Below are 23,815 nucleotides of genomic sequence, written 5' to 3' on the forward strand. Positions count from 1 at the left end.
CTTTGATCAGTTTTATGATATTGATTTGAATTTATCAAAATATTAATCAAGTAGGATTGGTTTGGAATAAAAAAAATAAGAGTAAATAGTATTTCTATTTCATTAATTGGCTGTAATTCTATTTAAGGAAGTGTTGTAATTAAAAAAAAAATGTTTTATAAAAAGTGTTGCACTTAAAAAAAAAATAAAAAGTAAAAAAAAAAAAAAAAATGGGGGTATGTTTCAACAAAAATTGGTGTCATTGCTGTACTTTAAGTCTCTGTATCATACTTGATTTTCACAGACAATTTTTTTTTTAATTAAGAATTTTCACTGAAATGATTTGTTTCGAGGGGTAGGCCGTAGGCGGGTAGCTCTTGCTGTAGTTTTTTTTTTTTTTTTTCCGTATTTTTATTTTCTTTTTGTAAAAGTACTAGGAGACATTTCTTCAAGGTACTATCCAAAAAAAAATTTTGTGCTCCTGTTATTACTTGCTCAGTTGCTTGATTGAGTGGAAACGGTGTGAGTTGTGACTTGTGAGGGTGATTGTTTCATGCAAAAACTCCAACATTTAAGAGTGGTTTTGGCTTCAAAAAGTGTTGATAATTACATACAAAGAAAACTCGAATATGTTTTAAGAAGCAAAATCTTCAATTCATCTAATGTGCAAGGTGAAACCAAGTCGAATCTAAGTGATGTCTCAAGCTTATAACAGAGAACAGAGAACAGAGAACAGAGTTACGGATACAATGATACACTCACAAAGTCACAAGTAATCAGCTACCTGAGCCATAAGTTACATAGTGATCTATACGACATACTACTATTACTACTATATGCTGTATATCTCGTCAACTTACATCTCGGAGGTATAGTAAAACACTTATTGCTATTGACAATTACACTATCAATTCCCCAATCAGTAGCAGCACTCTTCAGATTCTTGCAAAACCTGAAAACACATGGAGTTTGTATTCATGAATCATGATAGACCATGAACTTCATCAATCCACTTCTGTTTCAAGGTTTTCCACAACAAAAACAACCTCATATGCGAACAAACCAAGAACCCAAACACACCTGCTGACTGGTTTCTGATTCTTTATCCAAATTTGAACAGAATCATATGCTCCGTAGTCAAGAACAAAACAACAATAATTGAAAATAAACAAAGTCAAAACACTGCATATATCATAATATCCCAGAAGCCCATCCGCCAAGGACCCATTTACAGTACAAGAAAAAGTTCAGCTAAGATGATGGCCAAATATGGGCTAAATCAGAAAGCTAATAGGTTGCCAGAATATGGGCTACCGGCACCAACAAACTACAGCTACAGCTACATCACATAAATTAACATAATGATATACATATCTTCAACAAGGGCTTCAAAGGCTAGGATACTACAAACTAAACTACACTGAGCAGGAGAGATTAAAGAAGTCAGGAAGCACATTGAGAACATCTGCAGCACAAAGCATTTGGTGATGACAAAACTGAACCTCTGTCACAGCAGATTATTACGTCCCAATGAGCGGAGCTACTTCCAAAGATAGCTAACCTGTTAACATGTAGTTGCAGAGTTATTGTGCGATATATCAAAATCTTATTGGCTTATTGCAGCTCACCTAACTGTGAATTTGATAGATCAAATATAAGCCCAGCTAAAAAAATAAATGAATGCAGCTTTAGGTATCCATAAAAATCTTATTAGAACTCTCATGTGGCAGGACATTGAATTCCCAAGGTATTGCTAGATTGCATTCTCCAATTTTAACCAAAAACTCATACCACGTACAACCTCAAGTCCTCAACAAACTGGCAATTGCATCAACTACACAATTAAAAGGATATATAGCTTGTTAAAAACTAGGTAATATCTAAGCCAGTAAACCATGCTCATTTTTCAAAAATTAATATACTACTATTAGCCATGTACTCCCTCTGTTTTTTTTTTTTTTTTTTTTTTTTTATATGCATCAATTTGACCGGCACATTTGCCGAGATGCTACTTTGACCATAAATATCTTTCGTTGTGTATTAATAAAAATTGTAACAAAATTATATTATAAAACTAGACATTATGACGAACATAATGATATATAATATAATAACATTTATTCATTTTTTAGAGGTGAAAAAATTAAGTCAACCATAGTATGTGAATAGTGCAATTGTCAAAGTGATGCATATATATATATATATATATATATATAAAAAATAAAAAAATAAAAAAAAAAAGAGGGAGTATATATTAAAGTAATTTTCAAGAAAATAATCGATAAGTCAAATGTTTTCATTATAATTCACTTTTTTTATATAGAACCAGTGCAATAACTTAAATTGATGCGTTTAGGAAAATGTCATAAGGAAAAACCTTTTTTTTCCTTTATTCTTTTCTTTTTTTTTCTTCTTCTTGTAAGACCTACTTTATTGTACTCCATTTTAGTATTTTTATATTAAGAACATACAAAAAAGAAAAGTAAATTATGCAATATTAGTAACAGAGAACGAGTTATCATTGAGTGGGGGCCTATCAAGGTAGTTTACAATAACCAACCCAATAGTTCAGGTGCGTATAATCTTCAATAAGATTCTGACTCCCAACTTACAAGTCCTAGCATCATCCCCATAGTCAATTAACTATGGTCTAAAAAATCACTCTTTCTTTTGGGTCTTAAAAAATAACAAGGTCATCAAAATCTCTTTGTAACTTGCCTCAGAAGCAAAGAGTTGAAGTGATCAAACATTCCCTAAAGCTTTTACAACAATGAATGTATAAACACTAAGCCATACTCAGAATGTCTAAACAAAAAAAATTAGCACCCAGCATATCTGACATGAGCACACAACAAACACGTACGAGGTTATGAAACATATACGACGTTGAAAATAGATATAGCCATTAAGAGAAAAGCGAGTCAAATAAGTCACCCAAACCAAAAATGAACTAACTAAATTCATCATCACTTCTCTTGCATGTAAATACACCAAAAAATCCACAGGATATACATAGTATATAAATTTCCAGTAAGCTACACTCATTGCTCACCCTAACATGGCCTTAATATTCACAAAACACAAAAGAAACTTCATAGGTCCAACTTCTGTCACATTTACAAATATACTCAGCATTGGTCAAGAGTCAATATATGAAGTCAACATGGAAAAATGAGAGTTCAGCAATAACATGATGGAAAGAAGCAGAGAATATAACCATACGAGCTAAAATATGCCAATATTACATATTTTAAAGAGGTCTGACTATAAATAGAAACACAAAATTGTTCTCATCTGCACTGTGATGCCTTAAGCAAATAAAAAATTAGAACAAATAACATAGGGAACTAACCAATGACTGGGCAACACCTCACTAGCCATCACGTGCTCAAGAACTAGATACCTAGGGGGGTAAAAGCAAAGCGGGCTTTTTGGTAAAGGATGATTCAAAAACAGGGAAAGTAATCATAAACTTTGTTCTGTCATGGTTTCAGTTGATGCTTAAGTTTTGGTTATCTACTTATCTCCGAGGGATTTTCAATTCCCCGAAAATTCTCAATAGGTTTGACAACCACCATAATCATACTAAGTTCCTAACACCCCCCCCCCCCTGCCCTCCAAGATTCCACCCACACAAAGCTAAAAATTCATAATTCCCCTAAAGTCCTAAACTTTGGACCAACAACTTAGCCATCATAATCCCCCAAGCCACAGCAACCAGGCTTCTCCCCACCACCAACACAACAGCCTCATAACGTGCTATCACTGGATACCTTGCCGACTACTGACATCTCAACCAACAACCTCAAATAACATCCGCCCCAACATCACTCCCTTAACTGCAACAACCAAACAGTAAATAAAGACAGCATCTTTTTTTACAACATTTCAGCTTCAGTAGAGATCCACAATCACTCAAAATTCCTCATCAAAACAAACAAAATTGATCACAAAAACTTCAGCTTTCAACTTACAAGGGAAGAAAATAGCATCAAAACCATCGGAACCACAAATTGTAAATTAGGACCATTGAAAGCCACAAAGAGGAATACATTATCCAAAATCCCCGTGATATGACTTCAGATAGCCATTTGACCAATTCAAAACATCAAAAGCAGCTTTAATGTGGCAATAGTTGAGAACCGGCAAAGGAACATTACAGCAGTATGGAGGACTAAATTTAGATTTGGTCGTTAGGTGGTATGGCAGTGCAGTGATGGATAGTATGGAGTAGTTATTGGACTGATAAAACCGGAAAACAGAAAATAGAGATGGACAGGTTTATTATAACTCATCTACCAAACATAACTACTACCTCCGTTAAATGTTATGTGCAACTTTGGGGTATTATTTGTGAGATATTAAATATTCCAAAGTTGCACATAACTTTTAACGGAGGTAGTATTAAATTTTAAAACCCTATCTCTTAGCCAGCAATATAAAAGAAAATTCACAAGTTTTCTGCTTCTTATTTTATCCCTTTTTCTATTCCACTCCTTCCTTGGCCTTTTGGGTCATGGAGCAAACAGCCCTTAATCTAAATCTTCAGAGAGACCTTCCTATCAAGGAGCAGTTGCCTAATAAAATCATAATAATTTCTTTCTTATACCTTATTGTTCCAAATCTGAACTGAAAGCTAAATAAGATTCTGAATATTGTTTAAATTCATTAGGCACTGCTCCTCTAAAGCAAAAAGTTCTGCCTTATCAAGATGGACATATGAGCCATATTAGATAATCCCAAAACCGAAGCAAAACGCCTAACGCCCAACATGTTGATAGAAATAAATGTAGTAAAAATAATTAAAAGTCCAAAGTCACTCCAGGACAGAAGAGTGAATAAAGGAGCAAAGCTGAAAGGAAAAGGGATATTGGTCAATTAGCTCAATGTCAACAAATTTGGAAAACGAGGCTTTAATAATACAAGGTAAACTGAAACCACATGTCCATGCAACGTCCAAGTATTTTCCAGACCAAACTTTATGCTCTGTAAATAACCAATTATATCCCTCCATCAAATTGTCACCCTCATAACGAACCACAAATTAAACTCCCAATACCTCCAATATCAATATCACACTATCACTAAACTAACTGCTGAAATTTTTTGCCTCAATATCCACTATTTACTTTTTATGTCTTCTTTCCCATCCTCCTTTCTTCTCACTCAGAAGCGTTCCCCCCCCAGTTTTACTAAGGATGTATTCTAAGAAATTAGAAAGTCACTAGCATGTGTGAGGTAGGGGACAAAGCTATAGGGTCATTGTTCTTGGTGTATCAAATGCTAAAAAGCATCATGCAAACACCTATAAAGAAACAGCCAAGCCCCTGAAGGCCTGAAGGTGACTCTCAGAGCATTATCTATATCAAAAGGTGAGCACATTGACTTCAACATCAAATCAAATATATACTTCAAAAATGGTGTAATAACAATGACACTTAGCACAACAACAGCATCTGCTGCTTACAGCACTGTCGAAAAAAGGAAAGATCATGATCAAAGACTCAATTGAGAAGAATATAATCTTCCAATCTGTTCATTGTATCATCTAATCGTAGAATAGCCACAAACCATAGCTCTGCTGAAGGCCAAAACACTCATAACAGATGTATTGGCGAAAGGAATAACAAACAGATTTAGTCTCTTTCAATTGCTAAACAGCTTAAGACCTAAATGAAACAACTGAGAAACACTATCCTATGGGTCTAACAACACATGACTTTGTAACAGATACTAATTAATCTAAATGGACAAAATAAATTTCTACTAAATAATTGCAAAATGGCATGCATACCTGCAGTCAACACCATAAGAAGTGTCAACCAAAATAGCCTCTGCATTTTGGTGAGCCACAGTAGCACCGCTTCCTCCTACTTTCGGACTGGGATATACCATAATCATAAGTTAGCTCAGTCATGGGAGAAATGTGTCGCATCGCATAGAATGCAATATGAATTTGCGACTCCCCATTCTGCTCATACACAATAGGCTGCCAGAAAACAGTAGGAGAACAGCTGTGGTTCATAAAGCGAGAAACATTGCCAGAATCTTTGGCACTAATGATCAATGGAGTAGGAATGTCATAATCCTCACTCAATTCAGCTGTATCCTCGCCCACCAATGGAGGATCATAGTTCCACTTAAATGATTTATCGAATTCACGACTAGTATCGAAAACATAGTCACCACCATCACTACTTTCATCTCTATCATATTTGGCTTTGTCAATCACTTCACCAGCATATTCACAAATGAAAGTCCCAGATCGAATTGCATCCCAAGAGCGCAAGCCCCAACCTTTATCCTTAGTCTTAAAGACTTCAAGTCGAACCTTTAAACCACTCTGTGACACTCTGTTCTTGCAATTAGGAAAGCATGGACACGACGGTCCACACTCGTATACAAGCGGTTTCCTGCTCACAAACACCCCATTCATAGTATACGGGAAATCACCGCCATTCTTACGAATACAAGAGCAGTTAAGATCACCTGCAGCACAAGCACTATGGCAATTACACCCATAAGTAGGCTCAGACAAGTTAAGGGACTTTGTATACTTAACTGAGCGTAGATAGGTGAAGTAAGGAGGCCCTTTTTCGTTATCGAAATCATTAACAAGCGATACAGGCAGGCTTTCAGCACCTGAAGTAAGGTCAGGAAGAATCAAACCCGGCCTCGACGAAACACTTTCTTTCCATTTCAATATAGATTGCCAAACTCCAAAACCTGGAGACTGCCCAGGTATCCTGACCATCCTATACTTGAAAAGATTAGCACCCGATTTCGCCTTCTCAATCCATGACTCCTGAATAGTATAAAGCCCATCATAAACATATATCTTCATAGAAGGATTCGAAGTATCCCTGATACCTCTAATCACCCTAATTTGATTCCCTCGTCGAGAACTCTTATCCAAAGCAAGATTCCCCCTTTCTAGCTTCTGATCAGAAGCTGCTTTACCACTGTTATTGTAATTCCCACCACCATGACCTGTGTAGACCAAAACATCCTGATCTTCAGCATCGTCGTCGTACCCGCCCGACGACACAATGCTGACAGCAAGAGGCTCATCTTCAGAATCAGTCTTAACAGTCATGTAATCGATACCAGCCATCGAAGGCGCATGCACTCCCACAACACAAAGTTCCATTCGAAAAAAGAAAATGTCACCAATCTCAAGCCCAGGAACAGCACCAATTCTCTTCCTACTATTAGTCCTAAACCCAGCAGTCATCAAAATATTACCTGCTTTCAAATCAGCACGCTTAATCAACCCCGTCGACGCCTCCTTCGAATCCTCAAGCTGACTTAACCGCCTCCGAACAGCATCAAACTTCATAATAATATAATTAACAACTTCCCTGTTACCATCCTCCCTCTGCACCTGAGGCAAACCCACCACATTCGCCAAATTCGGCTTCCGAATATCACCAGAAGCAGCAGCATTCGCAAGCTTTCTAGCCTTCCTATGAGCAGCAGCCTCAGCAGGGGACATACGCTTAGCACTAGCTGCCCTTTTCTTGCTCCCAGACGCGGTACCAACACCGCCTTCTCCGAAATTTATATCCCTCGAAGCTTCCATAGAAGAACCCGTATCGCCATTCGAAAAATGAGCACCCATTTGAGGTGTCCCAAATGACCTTAACGGCACCGCGGCCGCAGGAGTTGCATAACCACCACCACCATCCTGGTTCCTCGCCTCGCCCGCGGCTTGGCTACCGGGTGGACCCATGCTAAAGGGGTAAAAGGGGGTGAACCCAGATGGGAAAGGACCAAAAGGGGATGAACACACAAAAGGCGGAGCTTGAGGTGGGTTCGGAAACATGGGTACCAAAGTTCTCAAGGGTTTCACATCTAAAACCCTTGATTTATCGAATGAAGGTTGAGATTGTGTGCTTGGACCCGAAACACCGTCCATTTTCAACAATTCAATTCGAAATTTTACTAGATTAGATTACAATGGAAAAACAAAGGGGTTGGAGTATAATTTACAGCGAATTACAAAAAGAAGGAGATAAACCCATTTGAAGATCCATTGATTCGAAGAGGAATTTGGATCGAAGATGGTGATTTGGCTTCAGGCCAATCAGTCATGCAAAAACAGATCTAGGGTTTATATCAGAAGAGAATTGGGGAAATGGGGATTTTTGTAGAGAGAAATATATTGGGGAAAGAAGATAAAGGAAGGAATTGAGTGAGGAATTTGAGAAATGGAGAGAGAAAATCGCCGGGGAGAGAGAATGGCCGGAAATCGGTGACTGAAGAAAGTGATTTGTGAGAAAAAAGGAGAAGAAAGAGGAAATAATAACGATTTAAGATAGTAAAGCAAGTACATTAGATAAATCTACTATATTAATCGATCTATCTTCTTTTTTTTTTTTTTTTTTTTTTTTTTTTAACTTTTCCAAATTGTGTCCACTAGTATGTTTTACCCTTCGGTTACAATTTTGTAAGACACCATGTCTTTAATCCGAGTTCAATTTGAATCTTTAAGAACTAAGCCGATCCTTGAAACCTTTACGAAACCTTTTTTGACACGCAAAACGAGAAAATAAATTAATTAGTTGACCATTAACGACTACTTAACGTCAGGTTAACGACAGTGGCATGTGTCATGAAAAATTGTAACTGACGGGTATAGTACATGTGTAATATGGAAAAACGGTTTTTTCACCATATACCCTTGAGTTTTTTGTTTATTCACCATATACACATACGCTTTTTTAAATTCATCATATATCCTCAAGTTTTCACAAAAATACACCATATATCCTTGATGACTAATAATTGTTAATTTCGTCCGTCATTGGGGTTAATAATGACCCGAAACCACCTTAAATGCATTCCCCTACCCCTGAAACCACTCACATTCCTTTTTCTCACCCCCAAACCACCCAAATTTCCCATTTTTATCCACAAATCAATCATACAGATATGATTATGGAGATTTTGAGTGGTTTCGGGGGTTGGAAAAAGGAGAGGAGTGGTTTCGAAGGTGGGGGAGATATAAGGTGGTTTCGATGAATAATCGACCAAATTCCACTCATCTTGTTGTCATTAAGGGTGGTGAATTTTTGTAATAACTCGGGGATAAATGGTGAATTTGAAAAAATTTCAGGGGTATATGGTGAATAAACTGATGGAAAAAGTACTAGGGGTGAGCAAAAATTCCGGGTACCCGAAATTGGAACCAGAACCGGTTAGGAACCGGCAGGTTCGGAATCGGAATTGGACCCGGTGGTTCCAATTCCGGGTAGTAAATTAAGGACCCGGTTATTACCAATTCCAATTCTCAACATTTTGGAACCGGAACCGGTTGGGTACCTGGTTACCCAATATATGCTAGACTAAATAAATTCTAAATAACTAAAATATGTTGAATATTTGTAAAATAAAAAAGCATTAGTAATACTTAACATAAATACCTATAGCTTAATGCATATATAAATATAAGTATCAAACGCTAAAAATGAACTAAACTAAAATAAGACTTATAATTTGTATTATATTTTAACAATTACATATATTAGTGGGTACCCGGAACCGGAACTGGTACCCGGTGGTTCCAAGACCAATTCCTAAATTTTAGGACCCGGTTAAACCAATTCCAATTCCGGTTCCGAATTTTAGGACCCGGTTCCAACCAATTCCGGGTCCTACAATTTTGACCGGGTACCCGGTTTGCTCACCCCTAGGAAAAACAGTGGGCACAACTTGGAAAAGTAGTTACACAAGGGAACTATGTAGAAAACCTTTTTTTTTTTTTTGTTAATAAGAAGGAGAGCCCTATCGGGCCAGAATCTCTCACAGAGTCATAGGTCCTCCCGACCCAGGTTAACAAGTTAGGCACTTCGGTAGTAATGGGGTTGAGTACGGTAATCCTCAACCTAAAGTCACTAGACCAAATTTTGTTTGGTACTTAGTACTCGTATACTCCCTATGTCCCATAATAATTACACAGTTAACCTTTGCACATATGCCGATCCACTAGTTTGACATAATTTTTATATAATTAAATATTAATGAAAATTATTATAAAATTCAAACTTTATGTTAATACCCATATAACAACAAATTTTATGACAAAATATGTTTTTATTATGTTAGTAAAGAATTGTAATCAAAGTCAATATATGAATAGTAAAAAAAAAAAGTCCAACGTCTCAGTGTTTCTAGGATGGATGGAGTATGATAATTGTATGGTCGTTTTGACAACACCTCACAACAATCCACCAAAATCCCAATACTCAAATTCCATGTATTTCACTTTTATTAAAAAAAATTATAGGAAAAAAAAATACTAATTACTATCTATTAACTTTTCAATTTCAACTACTGAGTAGTCCGGGAGTTGACCAGGTTACTGTTGTTGTAGACGTGCAATTAATTGATTTTATTAAATGTTAGTTTTTCAAAACTAAAATTGTCGTTGTCAAACCAAAATTGAGTGATTCTTTGAGTTTTTTTTTAATTGACTTGTGATTTGCGCTTGTATAAATATTTTTACATATTAATAGCATAGATGAAAATTGGCTTAGATGGTTAATATAAATAGTCATATTTGTAATAAAAAGGTTGAGGGTTCGAATCTCCTTATTCTTATGTTTTTATACGAACTAATATTGGTTTCTTGGGTGAATGGCTAGGATTGTTTGAGTGATGATGTGGCGTCGTGAGATGTTTGAAAGGTGACGTGGCGCAATAAAAAAGAGACTACGTGGCACATCGACGTTTTTAGAAACACCTTTTAGTATAGATTAGTATAGATATAGATTTTTTGTAAGGAACTTCATTATTTTTTTTTTGGAAAAATTGCGGAAAATAATACAACCTTTGGCCCGTTCTTTTTTAATAATACAACCTTTTGATTAATTCTTAATAATATAACCTTTGGGGGGTGTCAATTTTAAACAAGACAAAAAAATTGTAACCTTTAAAACCGGTTACCCATGACATGTGTCATCAGGTAATTGGTCTAAATATTAAATTAATTTTTTTATTTAAATAATTAATTTATTTATACTAATATATTAAAAGGCGTTTATAAAAACGTCTATGCGCCACGTAGCCTCTTCCAAATTACGCCACGTCACTTCACCAACAATTCATGATGGCACGTCACTTCACAAACATTTGACGGCGCCATGTCACCTACCCAACATCTCCACATACCACACCATCACTAAATAAAAAAAAATGATGATAAGAAGATTTGAACCCCAAACCACTTACAACAAAATTGACTCTTTAGCCATCTAAGCTAATTATCAAACACATTATAATTATGAAAAAGAAATATATATAACTTTAAACCATATGGTTTAATTATTACAAAAAAAAAAAAACACATTTATTTCCTACTTCACTCTTTATTCCCTACTTCTATGCCGCATATTAAAAAGCGTTCCTAAACCTCTTATTACACATATTACTATTTAACCATCTAAGCCAATATCAACTATGTTATTTGTATAGAAAAAAATTCATATAAGTGCAAACCACAAGGTTCAATTAAAAAATAAATTAACTATATTTAAGTAATAACTCAATTTTGGTTTGACAATGACAATTGCAGTTTTGAAAAGCCTTCTAAAAAATTTATTAATTGTATGTCTACAACAGTAGCAACTCGGGGCAACGCCCGGGTCACTCACTAGTTTTAGATTTAAAAAGAAAAAAAAGAAAAAAAGGCAACCCCCTCTTTAACCCCCGACAACCACCATTCCACCATGGCAGCCCGCCCTTCCCCGGCGAACAAACCCTACTCCACCCCCTGCGGCAGCCGACCAACCTTTACGATCGAGCTTCCCTTCCCCTGACACACGAACCTCACCGCGACGCAACACAACAGGGGACACTTTTTTCGATGCAAGGGATGTGAAGTGGGGGCGCTTTTCAGGCAAGGAAAGGGGAGGGACGTTGTTATCGGGGTCTGAGAAAGGGAAGGAGTTAGTTTAGTGGTGTTTCGGTGGTTGTGTGGTGGCTGATTGCGTGAATTAGGGTGGTTTTGGTGGTGGTTGGGAAAGGGGAAGTTCACAAGGGAAAGGGGGAGGTCGGGGTTAGGGGGTAATTGAGTCGGTCAGCGGCGAAGGAGTTGGTTGCCGGCTATCGTCGCTGTCATGGACTCATGGGTGTTGCGTGGGGGAGGGAAGAGGAGGTGGCGTGGTGGTTGCTGGGATTAGGGAGGTTTTTGTGGTGGTTGGGAAGGAAAGGGGGTTAGGGTTTGGCCTGGCTGTTGTTGCGATGGAGGAAAGGGGAAGGTCGGGGTTAAGGGGGAAGTAGTCGGCCGACGGTGAGGATGTTGATTACCGGACGTACAGTCGCCGTCGAGGCCTGAGGGTGCCACGTAAGTTTGGTGGAGGGGAGAGGAGGTGGCTGGGTGGTGGTGGTTGGGTGGTTTGGTTTTTTTTTTTTTTTTTAATTTCTTTAAAAATAATAATTGTTAAATTTATTAATTATATTGAAAAACCAATAAAACAATGACACGTGTCACGGTGACCTTCAAAAACAGGTTACCAACAGGTAATGTCTTGTTCAAAATTGACACCCCCCAAAGCTTATAATATTAAGAATTAATCAAAAGGTTGCATTATTAAAAAAGAACAGGCCAAAGGTTGTATTATTTTCCACAATTTTTCCTTTTTTTTTTGGTGAACTAAAGAACTTCATTATTTAAAATTATATTCCCTCTGTTCCCAAAAGAAGGTTACGTTTGGCAGTTCTACATGCTGTCTCCATTTTTTTAGTTGACACCTTCTATTATCACACTTATTATAATACCCCTAATATTTTAGTACTCTTCGATATATTTTAGGAAAAATTCTCCGGAATAATCCGACCTTTGGCTCATTCGCCCAAAATAATCCCTACCTTTCGATTATTTTTTAATAATTCGACCTTTAATACTAATCTGTTTTAAATGGTCCCAAGTGACCTGCTACCGATTAAGTAGGTAATTTTTATTTTTTTAAAGTTATATTTACACTTATTATAATGTGATTGGTTAAAAAATAAATTTTAATTTTAAATTTTTTAAAGAGAATATTATAACTAATTTATTTTAATTAACTAGTTTGTTTTTACGGGAATTAACTAGTTCAAAACTAATTTTTTTTAAAAATAATTAAAATAATAATAACAATTAAAAACTAAAACCACCACCAGCACTAGCCCCAGCCACCACCCCGCCCCACGATCATCCTAGAACCAAGCTCGGCCGCGCCCAAGCCGACTGTGGCGCTGGTATCCGCCTCTACCCTAGCCACTTCCTTCACCTCTAAACCACCGAACCCATTACCAAAATCATGGCGTGGGAAGGAGAGGGCGTCTAAAATTGAGGCTTGGGAAGGGGAGGGGCCGGAAAATGGACAGGGGAAGGGAAGAGAGCCGGACACGTGGCGGGGAAGGAAAGGGAGGTCGAGATCAAGACGGGGAAGGGTATTTTAGTGGGTGGTTGGTGGATTTAGGAGGATGGGGGAAAGGAGTCGGCGGCTCTACGGGGAGAGGGGACAACAGTCGACGCGGCGCTCCGGCGCCTGGCGGTAGGCAGAGGGGAAGGCTGACAGGAGTTGGCAACCGTGGAGGGTTGTTGCAGCTGGTTTTTACTTTTATTTTAATGAAACTAGTGGATTTTTAAATTAATTATTAAGTTTAATTTTTTATTTTTTCTTTTTATTTTTTTATTTATTTTTTTAGTCCAATCAGATGCAAACACGTGTCATGTAATTTGGTATAACAAGTTTAATGACCGGTTGGGACCATTTTAAGCGGATTGACATTAAAGGTCGGATTATTGAAAAATAATCAAAAGGTTACATCATCCAATAACTTTTTTTAGAAACTCCAATATGGCATGGCAAGTAAATAATATCTCTTGTGCTTATTAATATGGGTACATTCGAGTGCAAATTAAAGTAGTTAATTTTGAGGCTATTGGTGATATCTTCACGAAAATATCCCTTGATATCAATATTATTATCAAATCCTTTTATCTTTGGTACAATACGATATTATGTTATGTGACCATATTTGATACTATACTTCGTATTTTGTAATCACTTATTATATTATTTTATTCTTGTGAATCATAGATATTGTATTAGGATTATTCACTTGTAATACTATAAATAGTTGTATCTTTTTATCAATATAATCAAGCTTTCTGATAACTCTATCATGTTATCAACAAATGTTGATGTGAATCGCTAAACCACGCCCGGTATTTAATTTACATGTTAATGCTCGTATTTTAACAGACTTTACAAACATGCACTCCTCCTAAAAAATTTACCCTATTTTACTTTCATCTCTATCATCTACTCTTTACCTTGTTACCCACCACCACCACCACCACCACCGGACAACCACCAGCAACCATCCATTACTTCACGTCATAATTTAAAAAAATAAAATTGCTTTACTCTTTAACGATTTGCACCAAGCAGTGAATGGACGAGTTTTCGAAAGTGACAACGCGCCACCGGAGAAGTATCCAGAGCATACGGGGTTAGTGAGTGCTCTGAAATTATGTCGGTTTTTTATATCATAATCGTAGGAGAAACGCTTCAAGTTTAGAAATTTCAATTGTAACCCCCTTGAAACGCCTGGAATTTTAGAATGTGCTTGGAGGATTCTATGATTCCAAGTGTTCCTGCCATGGTACATTTAAAAAAAAATTGTCATTTCTTCATCTTAGCTTCTTCTTCTTATTACTAAATTTAGTTTTTTTTTATATATATTTTATTTAATGTAAATTTTTTTTCTTAAGTTCTAAAATTATTTGATTAGTTTTACAATTATTCATTAGTTACTTATGTAGATTTTAAATTAATTAAATTGAAATAAATTATGAAAATCTTATTTCATTCAGTAGATATTTAAATAAAATTCTTAATATTTAATTTGTAATAAGTTTTTTAAATAATTTAAATCCTAATATAAAAGCAAACCTTTGTTTTTTTTTTAATAATTTAAATCATAAATTACTATTTTTTGTTTTTTTTACCTATAAATCTCAGTCGTTACTTTTTTTGCGAATGCTTTTCTGAATTCTAAAATAAAATATAAATCTAAGTTTTCATTAGTCGAAAAAATACTTTCATGATTTTTTAAACACAATTTCTTATATATGGCTAACCACACCATGGCGAGCTATCATGGGGGTTACTTAATTAGTTAATATTATAGGGGTTACTTGGTCAGTGTTATAGGGGTTATTCCTTTGTTTTTTTTATAACTGGTTATATGGTGTGGCGCTATGGCCAGCCGCACATAAGACGTATTGTTGATTATAATATATATATATATATATATATATATATATATATATATATATATATATATATATATATATATATATATATATATATATATATATATATATAAAAATTAGTTAAGTTTGATGTCATAAATGATTTGGGTATTTTCACCCTGCCAACTGGCCCAATCGAAGCCCGACACGTGTCACTGTAAGGGGCGCCACTTTGGACCTTCCAGATGATGACACGTGTCCGACAGATCTAGCCCCCTTGGGAATGGCAGCTTTCAAGGCCCAAATCCCAAGGGGCCCCTAAAAAACGGCGTGCCCTTCCCTAGGTCATTAAACCCTAGGAAGGGCACACATCCCAAGGATCCTATAAATAAAGAACATTCCCCTCATTTATGGGGCAGCTTTTATAACTTTATGACCCAACACTGATTGAATACCAATTATTGTCTAATATGTCAGTCTCAAGAAACAGAACACTTGAGCTTGAAATCCGAGCAGATAACCTAATTTCCGCACGTTTTACTCCGAACCCTTACTAACTTAATCTTCGGAGGCGGACCACCGACCATTCGGTGCTCTGTAGTCTTGCAGGTACAAGCGTCTTTGCTGAATATAGTCTTGGTGTTGTAACTCTCCCGAGGGACACAAAAAACCCAAAACATTTGGCGCCGTCTGTGGGGAGAGTACCTCTAAGATGGCTTCACTAGAACCTATACCGACTCCTGAGACCAATCAGCCTCCGGAGGACATAGTGGTCCAGACGGACCATGATTCTGGGGACGACGGAGACGTCGAAACCTACATGGGCTGTGATGGGTCCCTCATTTCAAGGTGCATCTAGAACAAAGAAAAGCGGGAGCGCCACTTTGACCAGGCGGGTTCAAGCAAGCCCTCTGGACAGCCAAGTAAGCCTTCAGGGTAGTCGGCTGATCCTTTCCCAGGCGGTAGGGTCAGCCCCCGTCACCCGAGACGAACTCATGAAACTCATGAGCAGTCTTAGGGGTGAAATCAAACAACTTGTCACCAAGAAGTCGACTACTCCTTGAAAGGAGCAGTCGACCAAGAAGCTAGCCAACTCCTCATCCTGCCCCCAAGGAGAAGGCTCGGCCTCAATTTGACCTCTCAAGACTCTGTTTCCTAGAAACAGGTACAAAAAAAGCCATTCGGCATGTACAGCTGGATGACAGCAAGAAAACGTTCCCTGATGCTCGTCATTACATCGACCAGAAGAGAACCCAACTATCAGAGTCGGCCTCTACGTCGACCTACCATGATAGCTTCCAGAATACCTCTGTGAGGTATTCTCAATCTGTACATGAGACCCTAGCAAGCAGCCCTCGGGTCCAGTCGGGCCCTCATATGATACAGTCGGCTTAGTACATGGCTCCGCCATTGTACCAGCCACCTGCTTTACCATACATCCAGCCTGCCTTCTTTGGAGGACAGGTGGCATGTCACTATCAGCCTATGGATTGGCAGCTTAGACTACAAAACCTTGTAGATCAACCCTCTGCGTTCTCTAGGGAAATAGTCGAAGCAGAACAGCCGGCCAAGGTTAAAAATGTGTTGGTAGGGACCTATGATGGGACCTACAACCCTGAAGACCACCTACTGGCATACACCCACCTCATGTATTTATAGGGTTTGGATGATGCCGCATGGTGTCGCTGCTTCCCAGCCACCCTGAAGGGCATAACCCAACAGTGGTTCGCCAATCTGCCGGCTGGTTGCATTAATAGCTTCAAGACGCTTGCGTTCTTGTTTGCTTCTAACTTCTCTATGAACATCCCTACCAAAAAGACAAGCCTTGACTTAGGCAATGTACAACAGGGAGATAGAGAAGGGCTGCGTTCCTAAGTCAGGCGGTTCAATCTGGTGAGAATCCAGATCCATGGGCCGTCTGATGAGGTCGCCTATACAGAATTTTTCAAGGGTCTGAAGGACGGGTCTACTTTTAAGTATGAACTCGTCCGCAAGCAAATCTTCACCCTCCAAGGAGCACTACAAGAGGCGGAATCCTATATACAAGCGACCGAACTCTGCTCCTCCAGCAAACAGTTGAACTCAAAGAATTCCGACCGACAGAAGGAGAGTCGCCCTGCTTAACCGACTCCAAAGCTAGAAGAAAGCAAAAAGAAAAAACAAATCTGGGCCGTTAATATCTCCGATCAGCCGGCCCAGAAGAAGAAAAAAGAGTGGAAGCTGTACGTTCCAAGGTACGAATTCCACAAGGACTGCTGCTATATTCTCTTGGAGATCAAGGATCGGCTGACTCTTGAGAAGCCGACCCCTATGAAAGGTTTCGCTGAAAATCGGAACAAAAACAAACACTGCCACTACCATGAGGATGTCGGCCATGACACGAAAGACTGCTTTAGTCTCAAGCGAACGCTTGACCGTCTGGCCGACAAAGGACAGCTGAAGTCTTATATGAAGTCCAAAGTGACTTCCAAGGCGAATTCGGGGCAGTCCAGTAAGAAGACTCCCCAGCATACTGTTAGTGCCAAAACTGATGAAGATCTGGTATATATAATAGCAGGCGGATTCGCCGGGGGTGGCCCAACCATTCGGGGCACCAAGAACCATCTGAAAAAGATGGTTAATTCTGTTAAAGAGGGAGAGGCTGTAACACCCTAGAAATTCCTTTCCTTTAAAATACGATTTAGGAATATCTAAGACATTACCGCCACCGTGAAAACGGCTAAGGCAATTATCAAAGACACACAGCGGAAGACTTGAAAGTCAAAACTAAGAAATAACACAATTTAAAAACCGAACTAAACAAAAGTAAAGTTGAAAATCAACAAAACCAAGTTAAATAAAAACCACTACAACTTGGAACCATTAAGGCCCTTATTCAAAACCGATCAATCAAATAATAATGTTAGTCCAACAAACAATAAAACAAAAATATCCAAAACATAAACATTTCACATCCTAGTGAAAACTAGCATAGTTCTCTCTTCACTCATGCCCCATCATGAACATGCCTCAATACCTGAAAAGAGTATCTCTACTTGCCCCCACTACTCTCCATTAAAATGGATCATCGTAGGGCCAAGATAAAGACATAGCCAGACACAAACAATACACACAATCAGCAAAGCTGAGTACATAAGCGTATTTAAACACACTATCATGCAACTCCTAGCATCACACATACTTACCTCATTGCACCTGTTTACAAGCACACACAACAAACGACCAGACTCTTTAACTGGACACTAAATAATTTATTTAGCGTTGATTACGCATCGAACGGGTTTCCAACTAAACCAAACCTACCTCAATAAATTGAGGCCCACTGACACGGGAACTAACCGTGCCAGCATCACCTATGCCACATCCATTGGTGGCGGAATTCCAGCGCATAATAATAATAATAATAATAATAATAATAATAATAATAATAATAATAATAATAAAAGGAATGTACAGCGTCCTGTACTCCATTAGAAGTTATGATCAAATATAAAGTCACATAACTCCCCCCATATGTTCATACTCAAGGTATATACGTTCTAAGAGTTTTGGTGCGTAATCTCTTTCACTTTACGTTATTTACATGTTATTGGACTTGGTGATGACTCTCAAAGCATAATAAATCAATCAACAATAATTATTCAATCAAACAATCATACCAATTTAATTCTTGAATAATTAGTGACCACATATAATTTAATGTTGAACCCTTTTTAAAACTACCTCAGTGTCAAAGACACCTTAAACGCATAAAGCGCCAACAATCCTATCCCTCGGTGTTAAAAACACCTTAAGTGCACAAAGGCACCAACATACTATTTATTCCTTGTGTACATAGACACTTATATAGCTCCTTCCTCATGCTTAAATCATCAATAAAAATTATATGAACCATAATAAAATTCCTTTTCAATAATCAAAACATAATTAAACAATTAGTTTGATTAAACATGCTCTCTATCATGCCTTAAATAAATATGTAGTCCATATAATCATGCCAAAAATATAATTTTCCAATCCATAGATCATCACAAATAATTCATGCTTCACAATTCAATCACCAACACCAATAATTCACAATTCAACACATGAACCTTAGCATGATACTACTTGTAATTGATTGAAACCAAACCTAGCATGATTCTACATCATCAAATATGCTAAGTACGCGAACGTACCTTGAATATGATCTTAAATTCGCCACGACTAGTAAAAATCGCTTACTTCAAAGTCTCCTACACATTAAAATTATAATAGTGTATCAAAGTCCACTCTAAACAAATTTCCAGCAATATATATTATTTTAAAACCCTTCATAAATTAATTAGAATAAGCTGAAATTATATTTAGAACACCATAATTTAGTCCCCTTTAATGGGTAATTTAAATTTCCTTTAAAAACATAAAATTTAGGTTTCTACATAAAATTCCTGCACTATTTTTATAATTAAAACTTGCTGAAAATTAGTCTTAAAGCACTTAAATTGAAGGTCTAAACATTAATACATCATATACTTTCATAATTTCATAAATCAAGAACCTAGGGTTTCAAAAATTGGGGCTTTTTAATTAAAATCAAATCTGAAAATTAATTAACATGATTACAACATTCAAACATCAAGATTTAATCCCAAAACTCATAATTTATAATTAGATCTAAGCATAGATTACATTAAAGCAAGAAAGATTAATTTTTTTTTTTTTTGAAGAATACCGACGGCAGCAGCAGCCACCACGGCACGGCTGGGCTGCTGCCGCCGCGGCTGCTGGCCGTGTGCTGGTGGCGCGCGGTGGTGTGTGGTGGTAGCGGTCCGGCCACGTGTATGGTGGTGGTGGTGGCCGGCCGTGAGAAAGGGGAAGGGGAAAAGGAAGAGAAAAAAAAGAAAGGAAAATAAGGAGAAAAGGGGAGAAGTTTACCTTGGGTTTTCTCCACTCTGGGCAAAGTTGATTTGCCTCATAAGTGGGATATTTATACCCCTTCTCTACCAACCCTTTTACCCTAAACTTTCCTCTTTTAATTTTCCTAATCCCTTCCCAAATAAAACTTGTTAAAAATAAACTTCCTTAAATTAAAACCCCATCTTTTAAAAAGAAATAATTATTAAATAAACTTTCCTTTTATAAAAATATTAATAAAATGCTTTAATTAAAATGATTATAACTAATTAAATATTTCATTAAATACATACTTTAAATAAAATACGTATAAAAATACGGGGTATTACAGTCTACCCCCCTTAAAAAAAGTTTCGTCCCGAAACTTGGGGAACGAAATTGAAACCTTTTTCTTAATTATGTATAATATTGCTGTACTTTTTGTCACCCTTTTACTGCTTTATGTCCCTTGAGGGCATAAATACTTGAAATACTTGTTAAAATTCGTGCAAAGAGCACCAAAAATGACTGAAATTTGGGTAAAAAGCGCGAAATTCTACCGCATTCTACCCCCCTTAAAGAAAACGAGTTACGCCCCCGTAACTCTACATACCTGAAACAACTCTGGGTATTTCTTTTTCATTTCATCCTCTGCCTCCCAAGTGGCTTCCTCATATTCTTGGTTAGACCAAAGTACTTTTACAATCTTAACATTCTTGTTGCGTGTACTACGCACTTTGCTGTCAAGAATCTTAGCAGGTCTCTCTTCATAGGTTAAACTTTGATCTATCTCGATGGTTTCTGGTTGTAGCACATGGGACTTATCAGGGATGTACCTTCTCAATTGGGACACATGGAATACATCATGTACTTTACTAAGCTCCATAGGTAAAGCTAACTTATAAGCTACCTTGCCTATTCTTTGTAGTATTTCATATGGACCGATGTATTTTGGACTGAGCTTTCCTTTCTTCCCAAATCTCATAACTCCTTTCATTGGTGACACCTTTAGCAACACCTTATCGCCTATTTCAAATTCTTCTTCTCTTCGCTTTGAGTCTGCATAACTCTTTTGGCGATCTTGAGCTGCCTGGATTTTAGCTTGAATTTCCCTTACTTGTTTGATTGTGTCTTCAATCAGTTGAGGCCCAAGAACTATAGTTTCACTAATGTCGTTCCAACAAATTGGGCTACGACATTTTCTCCCATACAAGGCCTCGAATGGAGCCATTCCAATGCTCGCATGATAACTATTAATATAAGAGAATTCAATTAAATCCAAGCTATCCTCCCATCCTCCCTGGAAATCTATAATGCAGGCTCTCAACATATCTTCCAAGGTTTGAATGGTTCTTTCGGTTTGCCCATCTGTGGCAGGGTGGAAGGCTGTACTCATTTTAAGTGTTGTACCAAAGTTTTCTTGCACACTTTTCCAAAATTTTGAGAGAAACCTGGAATCTCTATCAGATACGATATCTTTTGGAACCCCATGTAATCTCACAACGTGCTTGATGTAAGCTTTTGCAAGTTGTTCCATTTTCCAAGTTTCTTTCATTGGTATAAACACTGCTGATTTTGTTAGTCTATCCACCACTACCCAAATGGTGTCATTGCCGCTCTTGGATTTAGGAAGGCAGGTCACAAAGTCCATTGAAATGCAGTCCCACTTCCAGTTTGGGATTTCTAATGACTGTACAGTCCCTTGAGGCCTTTTGTGTTCTATTTTCACTTTCTGACAAGTTAAGCATCTTGCCACAAATTCAGCCACCTCGTTTTTCATCCTAGGCCACCAAAACATTTTCTTTAAATCCTTATATAACTTGTCTCCTCCCGGGTGTACTGAGTAAGGTGTATTGTGGCCCTCTTCCATCAACTTTCTCTTCACTTCTTCACATTTTTGTGGCACACACCATCGACCCTTATACCTTAAACTCCCATCTTCGTGAACTTTGAAGTCTGTAGCTTTTCCTTGTTTAATCTTCTCACGGATCCTATCCAACTTCACATCTCCCTCTTGGTTTTCTCGAATCTCATCGAATATTGTTGGTTGGACACTCAGATTTGCAAGAATACCTACTGGTACTCCCCATTCCACGACTTCTAAGTTCAATTTTGCCATTTCTCTACATAACTCATTAGCTACTACTAACGAGTTTAATCCATGACTAGTTTTATGACTTAAAGCATCCGCAACTACATTCGCCTTCCCTTCGTGGTATTGTATGTCTAAGTCGTAATCCGTTGTATACTCTAGCCACCTCCTTTGACGGGAGTTCAAATCCTTTTGAGTGAAAATATACTTTAGGCTCTTATGGTCTGTGTAAATTCTACATTTCACTCCATACAAATAATGACGCCAAATTTTTAGTGCAAAGATGATGGCAGCTAATTCCAGGTCATGGGTTGGATAGTTTACCTCGTGTGTTTTAAGCTGCCTTGATGCGTATGCTATTACCTTCCCATTTTGCATAAGCACGCATCCCAAACCATTCTTTGATGCATCACTATACACATCATACAACCCCCTATCATCTGGAAGTGTAAGCACTGGTGCTGTAACTAATTTGTGCTTTAAGAGTTGAAATGCCTCTTCACACCTCTCATGCAACTGAAATTTCTTGTCCTTCTTCATTAGAGTAGTCATAGGTTTAGCAATTTTGGAGAAATCTTTAACAAAACGCCTATAATACCCTGCTAAACCTAAGAAACTTCTCACATCAGATACCGTTTTGGGTGTAGGCCAACTTTTCACAGCTTCTATTTTGGCTGGGTCTACTTCTACTCCATCCTTAGACACAAAGTGTCCTAGGAATGCTACCTTTTCCAACCAAAATTCACACTTAGAGAACTTTGCATAAAGGTGGTTTTCTCTCAGTGTTTGCAGAATTGCCCTTAGGTGTTCTGCATGCTCTTCCTTGTTCTTGGAGTATACCAAAATGTCATCTATGAAGACCACTACAAACTTATCCATAAATTGATGAAACACCCTATTCATCAGATCCATAAAGATTGCTGGAGCATTAGTCAACCCAAAAGGCATAACTGTGAACTCATAGTGTCCATATCTTGTCCTAAATGCCGTTTTATGAATGTCCTCATCGGCAATCCTCTATTGGTGATACCCAGACCTCAAGTCGATCTTAGAGAACACCGTGGCTCCCTTCAATTGATCAAACAAATCATCTATTCGTGTAAAGGATACTTATTCTTTATCGTCACCTTATTTAATTCCCTGTAATCGATACACAATCGCATGCTTCCATCCTTTTTCTTCACAAATAGGACTGGAGCTCCCCAAGGAGAAGCACTTGGTCTAATGTATCCCTTATCCAGTAAGTCCTGTAACTGCTCCTTCAACTCACTCATTTCTGCAGGTGCCATTCGATATGGTGCCTTGGATATAGGGGCTGTTCCGGGAACTAAATCTATGGTAAAGTCGATTGCTCTCTTAGGTGGCATCCCCGGAATTTCCTCTGGAAATACATCCAGGTATTTATTCACTACTGTTATATCCTCTGGGTTTGTCACTTGTTCATGGTCCATATCCCTGACACTGCAAAAATATACTGGATGCCCTTTCTTCATGTATTTTGCTAACTTTAGGACAGAAATTAATCTTGGGCACTTAGTACTACCCTTCATCCAGTATGTCACTGATTCATTACTGCTTGTGACCATTTTGACTTTTCGTGACCTACAACTAATTTCAGC

The 23,815-nt window shown here is 37.6% G+C and overlaps 1 protein-coding gene across 1 annotated transcript; it reads right to left on the minus strand.

Moving 5' to 3' along the window:
• Positions 1-1,137: 1,137 nt before the first annotated feature.
• On the minus strand, positions 1,138-8,259 carry LOC145604731 (histone-lysine N-methyltransferase, H3 lysine-9 specific SUVH1-like). Its single transcript, XM_081660658.1, has 2 exons — positions 5,774-8,259; positions 1,138-1,540 (listed from the first exon to the last, which is right to left on the minus strand). Exon 1 carries the CDS (start codon positions 7,895-7,897, stop codon positions 5,798-5,800), a length of 2,100 nt encoding a protein of 699 aa, XP_081516784.1. The 5' UTR covers positions 7,898-8,259; the 3' UTR covers positions 1,138-1,540; positions 5,774-5,797.
• Between the last annotated feature and the right edge of the window lie 15,556 nt (positions 8,260-23,815).

Source organism: Chenopodium album, chromosome 22, assembly GCF_948465745.1.
Source record: "Chenopodium album chromosome 22, dcCheAlbu1.1, whole genome shotgun sequence".
NCBI classification, from domain to species: domain Eukaryota; kingdom Viridiplantae; phylum Streptophyta; class Magnoliopsida; order Caryophyllales; family Amaranthaceae; genus Chenopodium; species Chenopodium album.

What these genes read in the sequence shown, in the direction of transcription:
- LOC145604731 (XM_081660658.1), bottom strand. Translation starts at nt 7,897, where the DNA reads ATGGACGGTGTTTCGGGTCCAAGCACACAATCTCAACCTTCATTCGAT.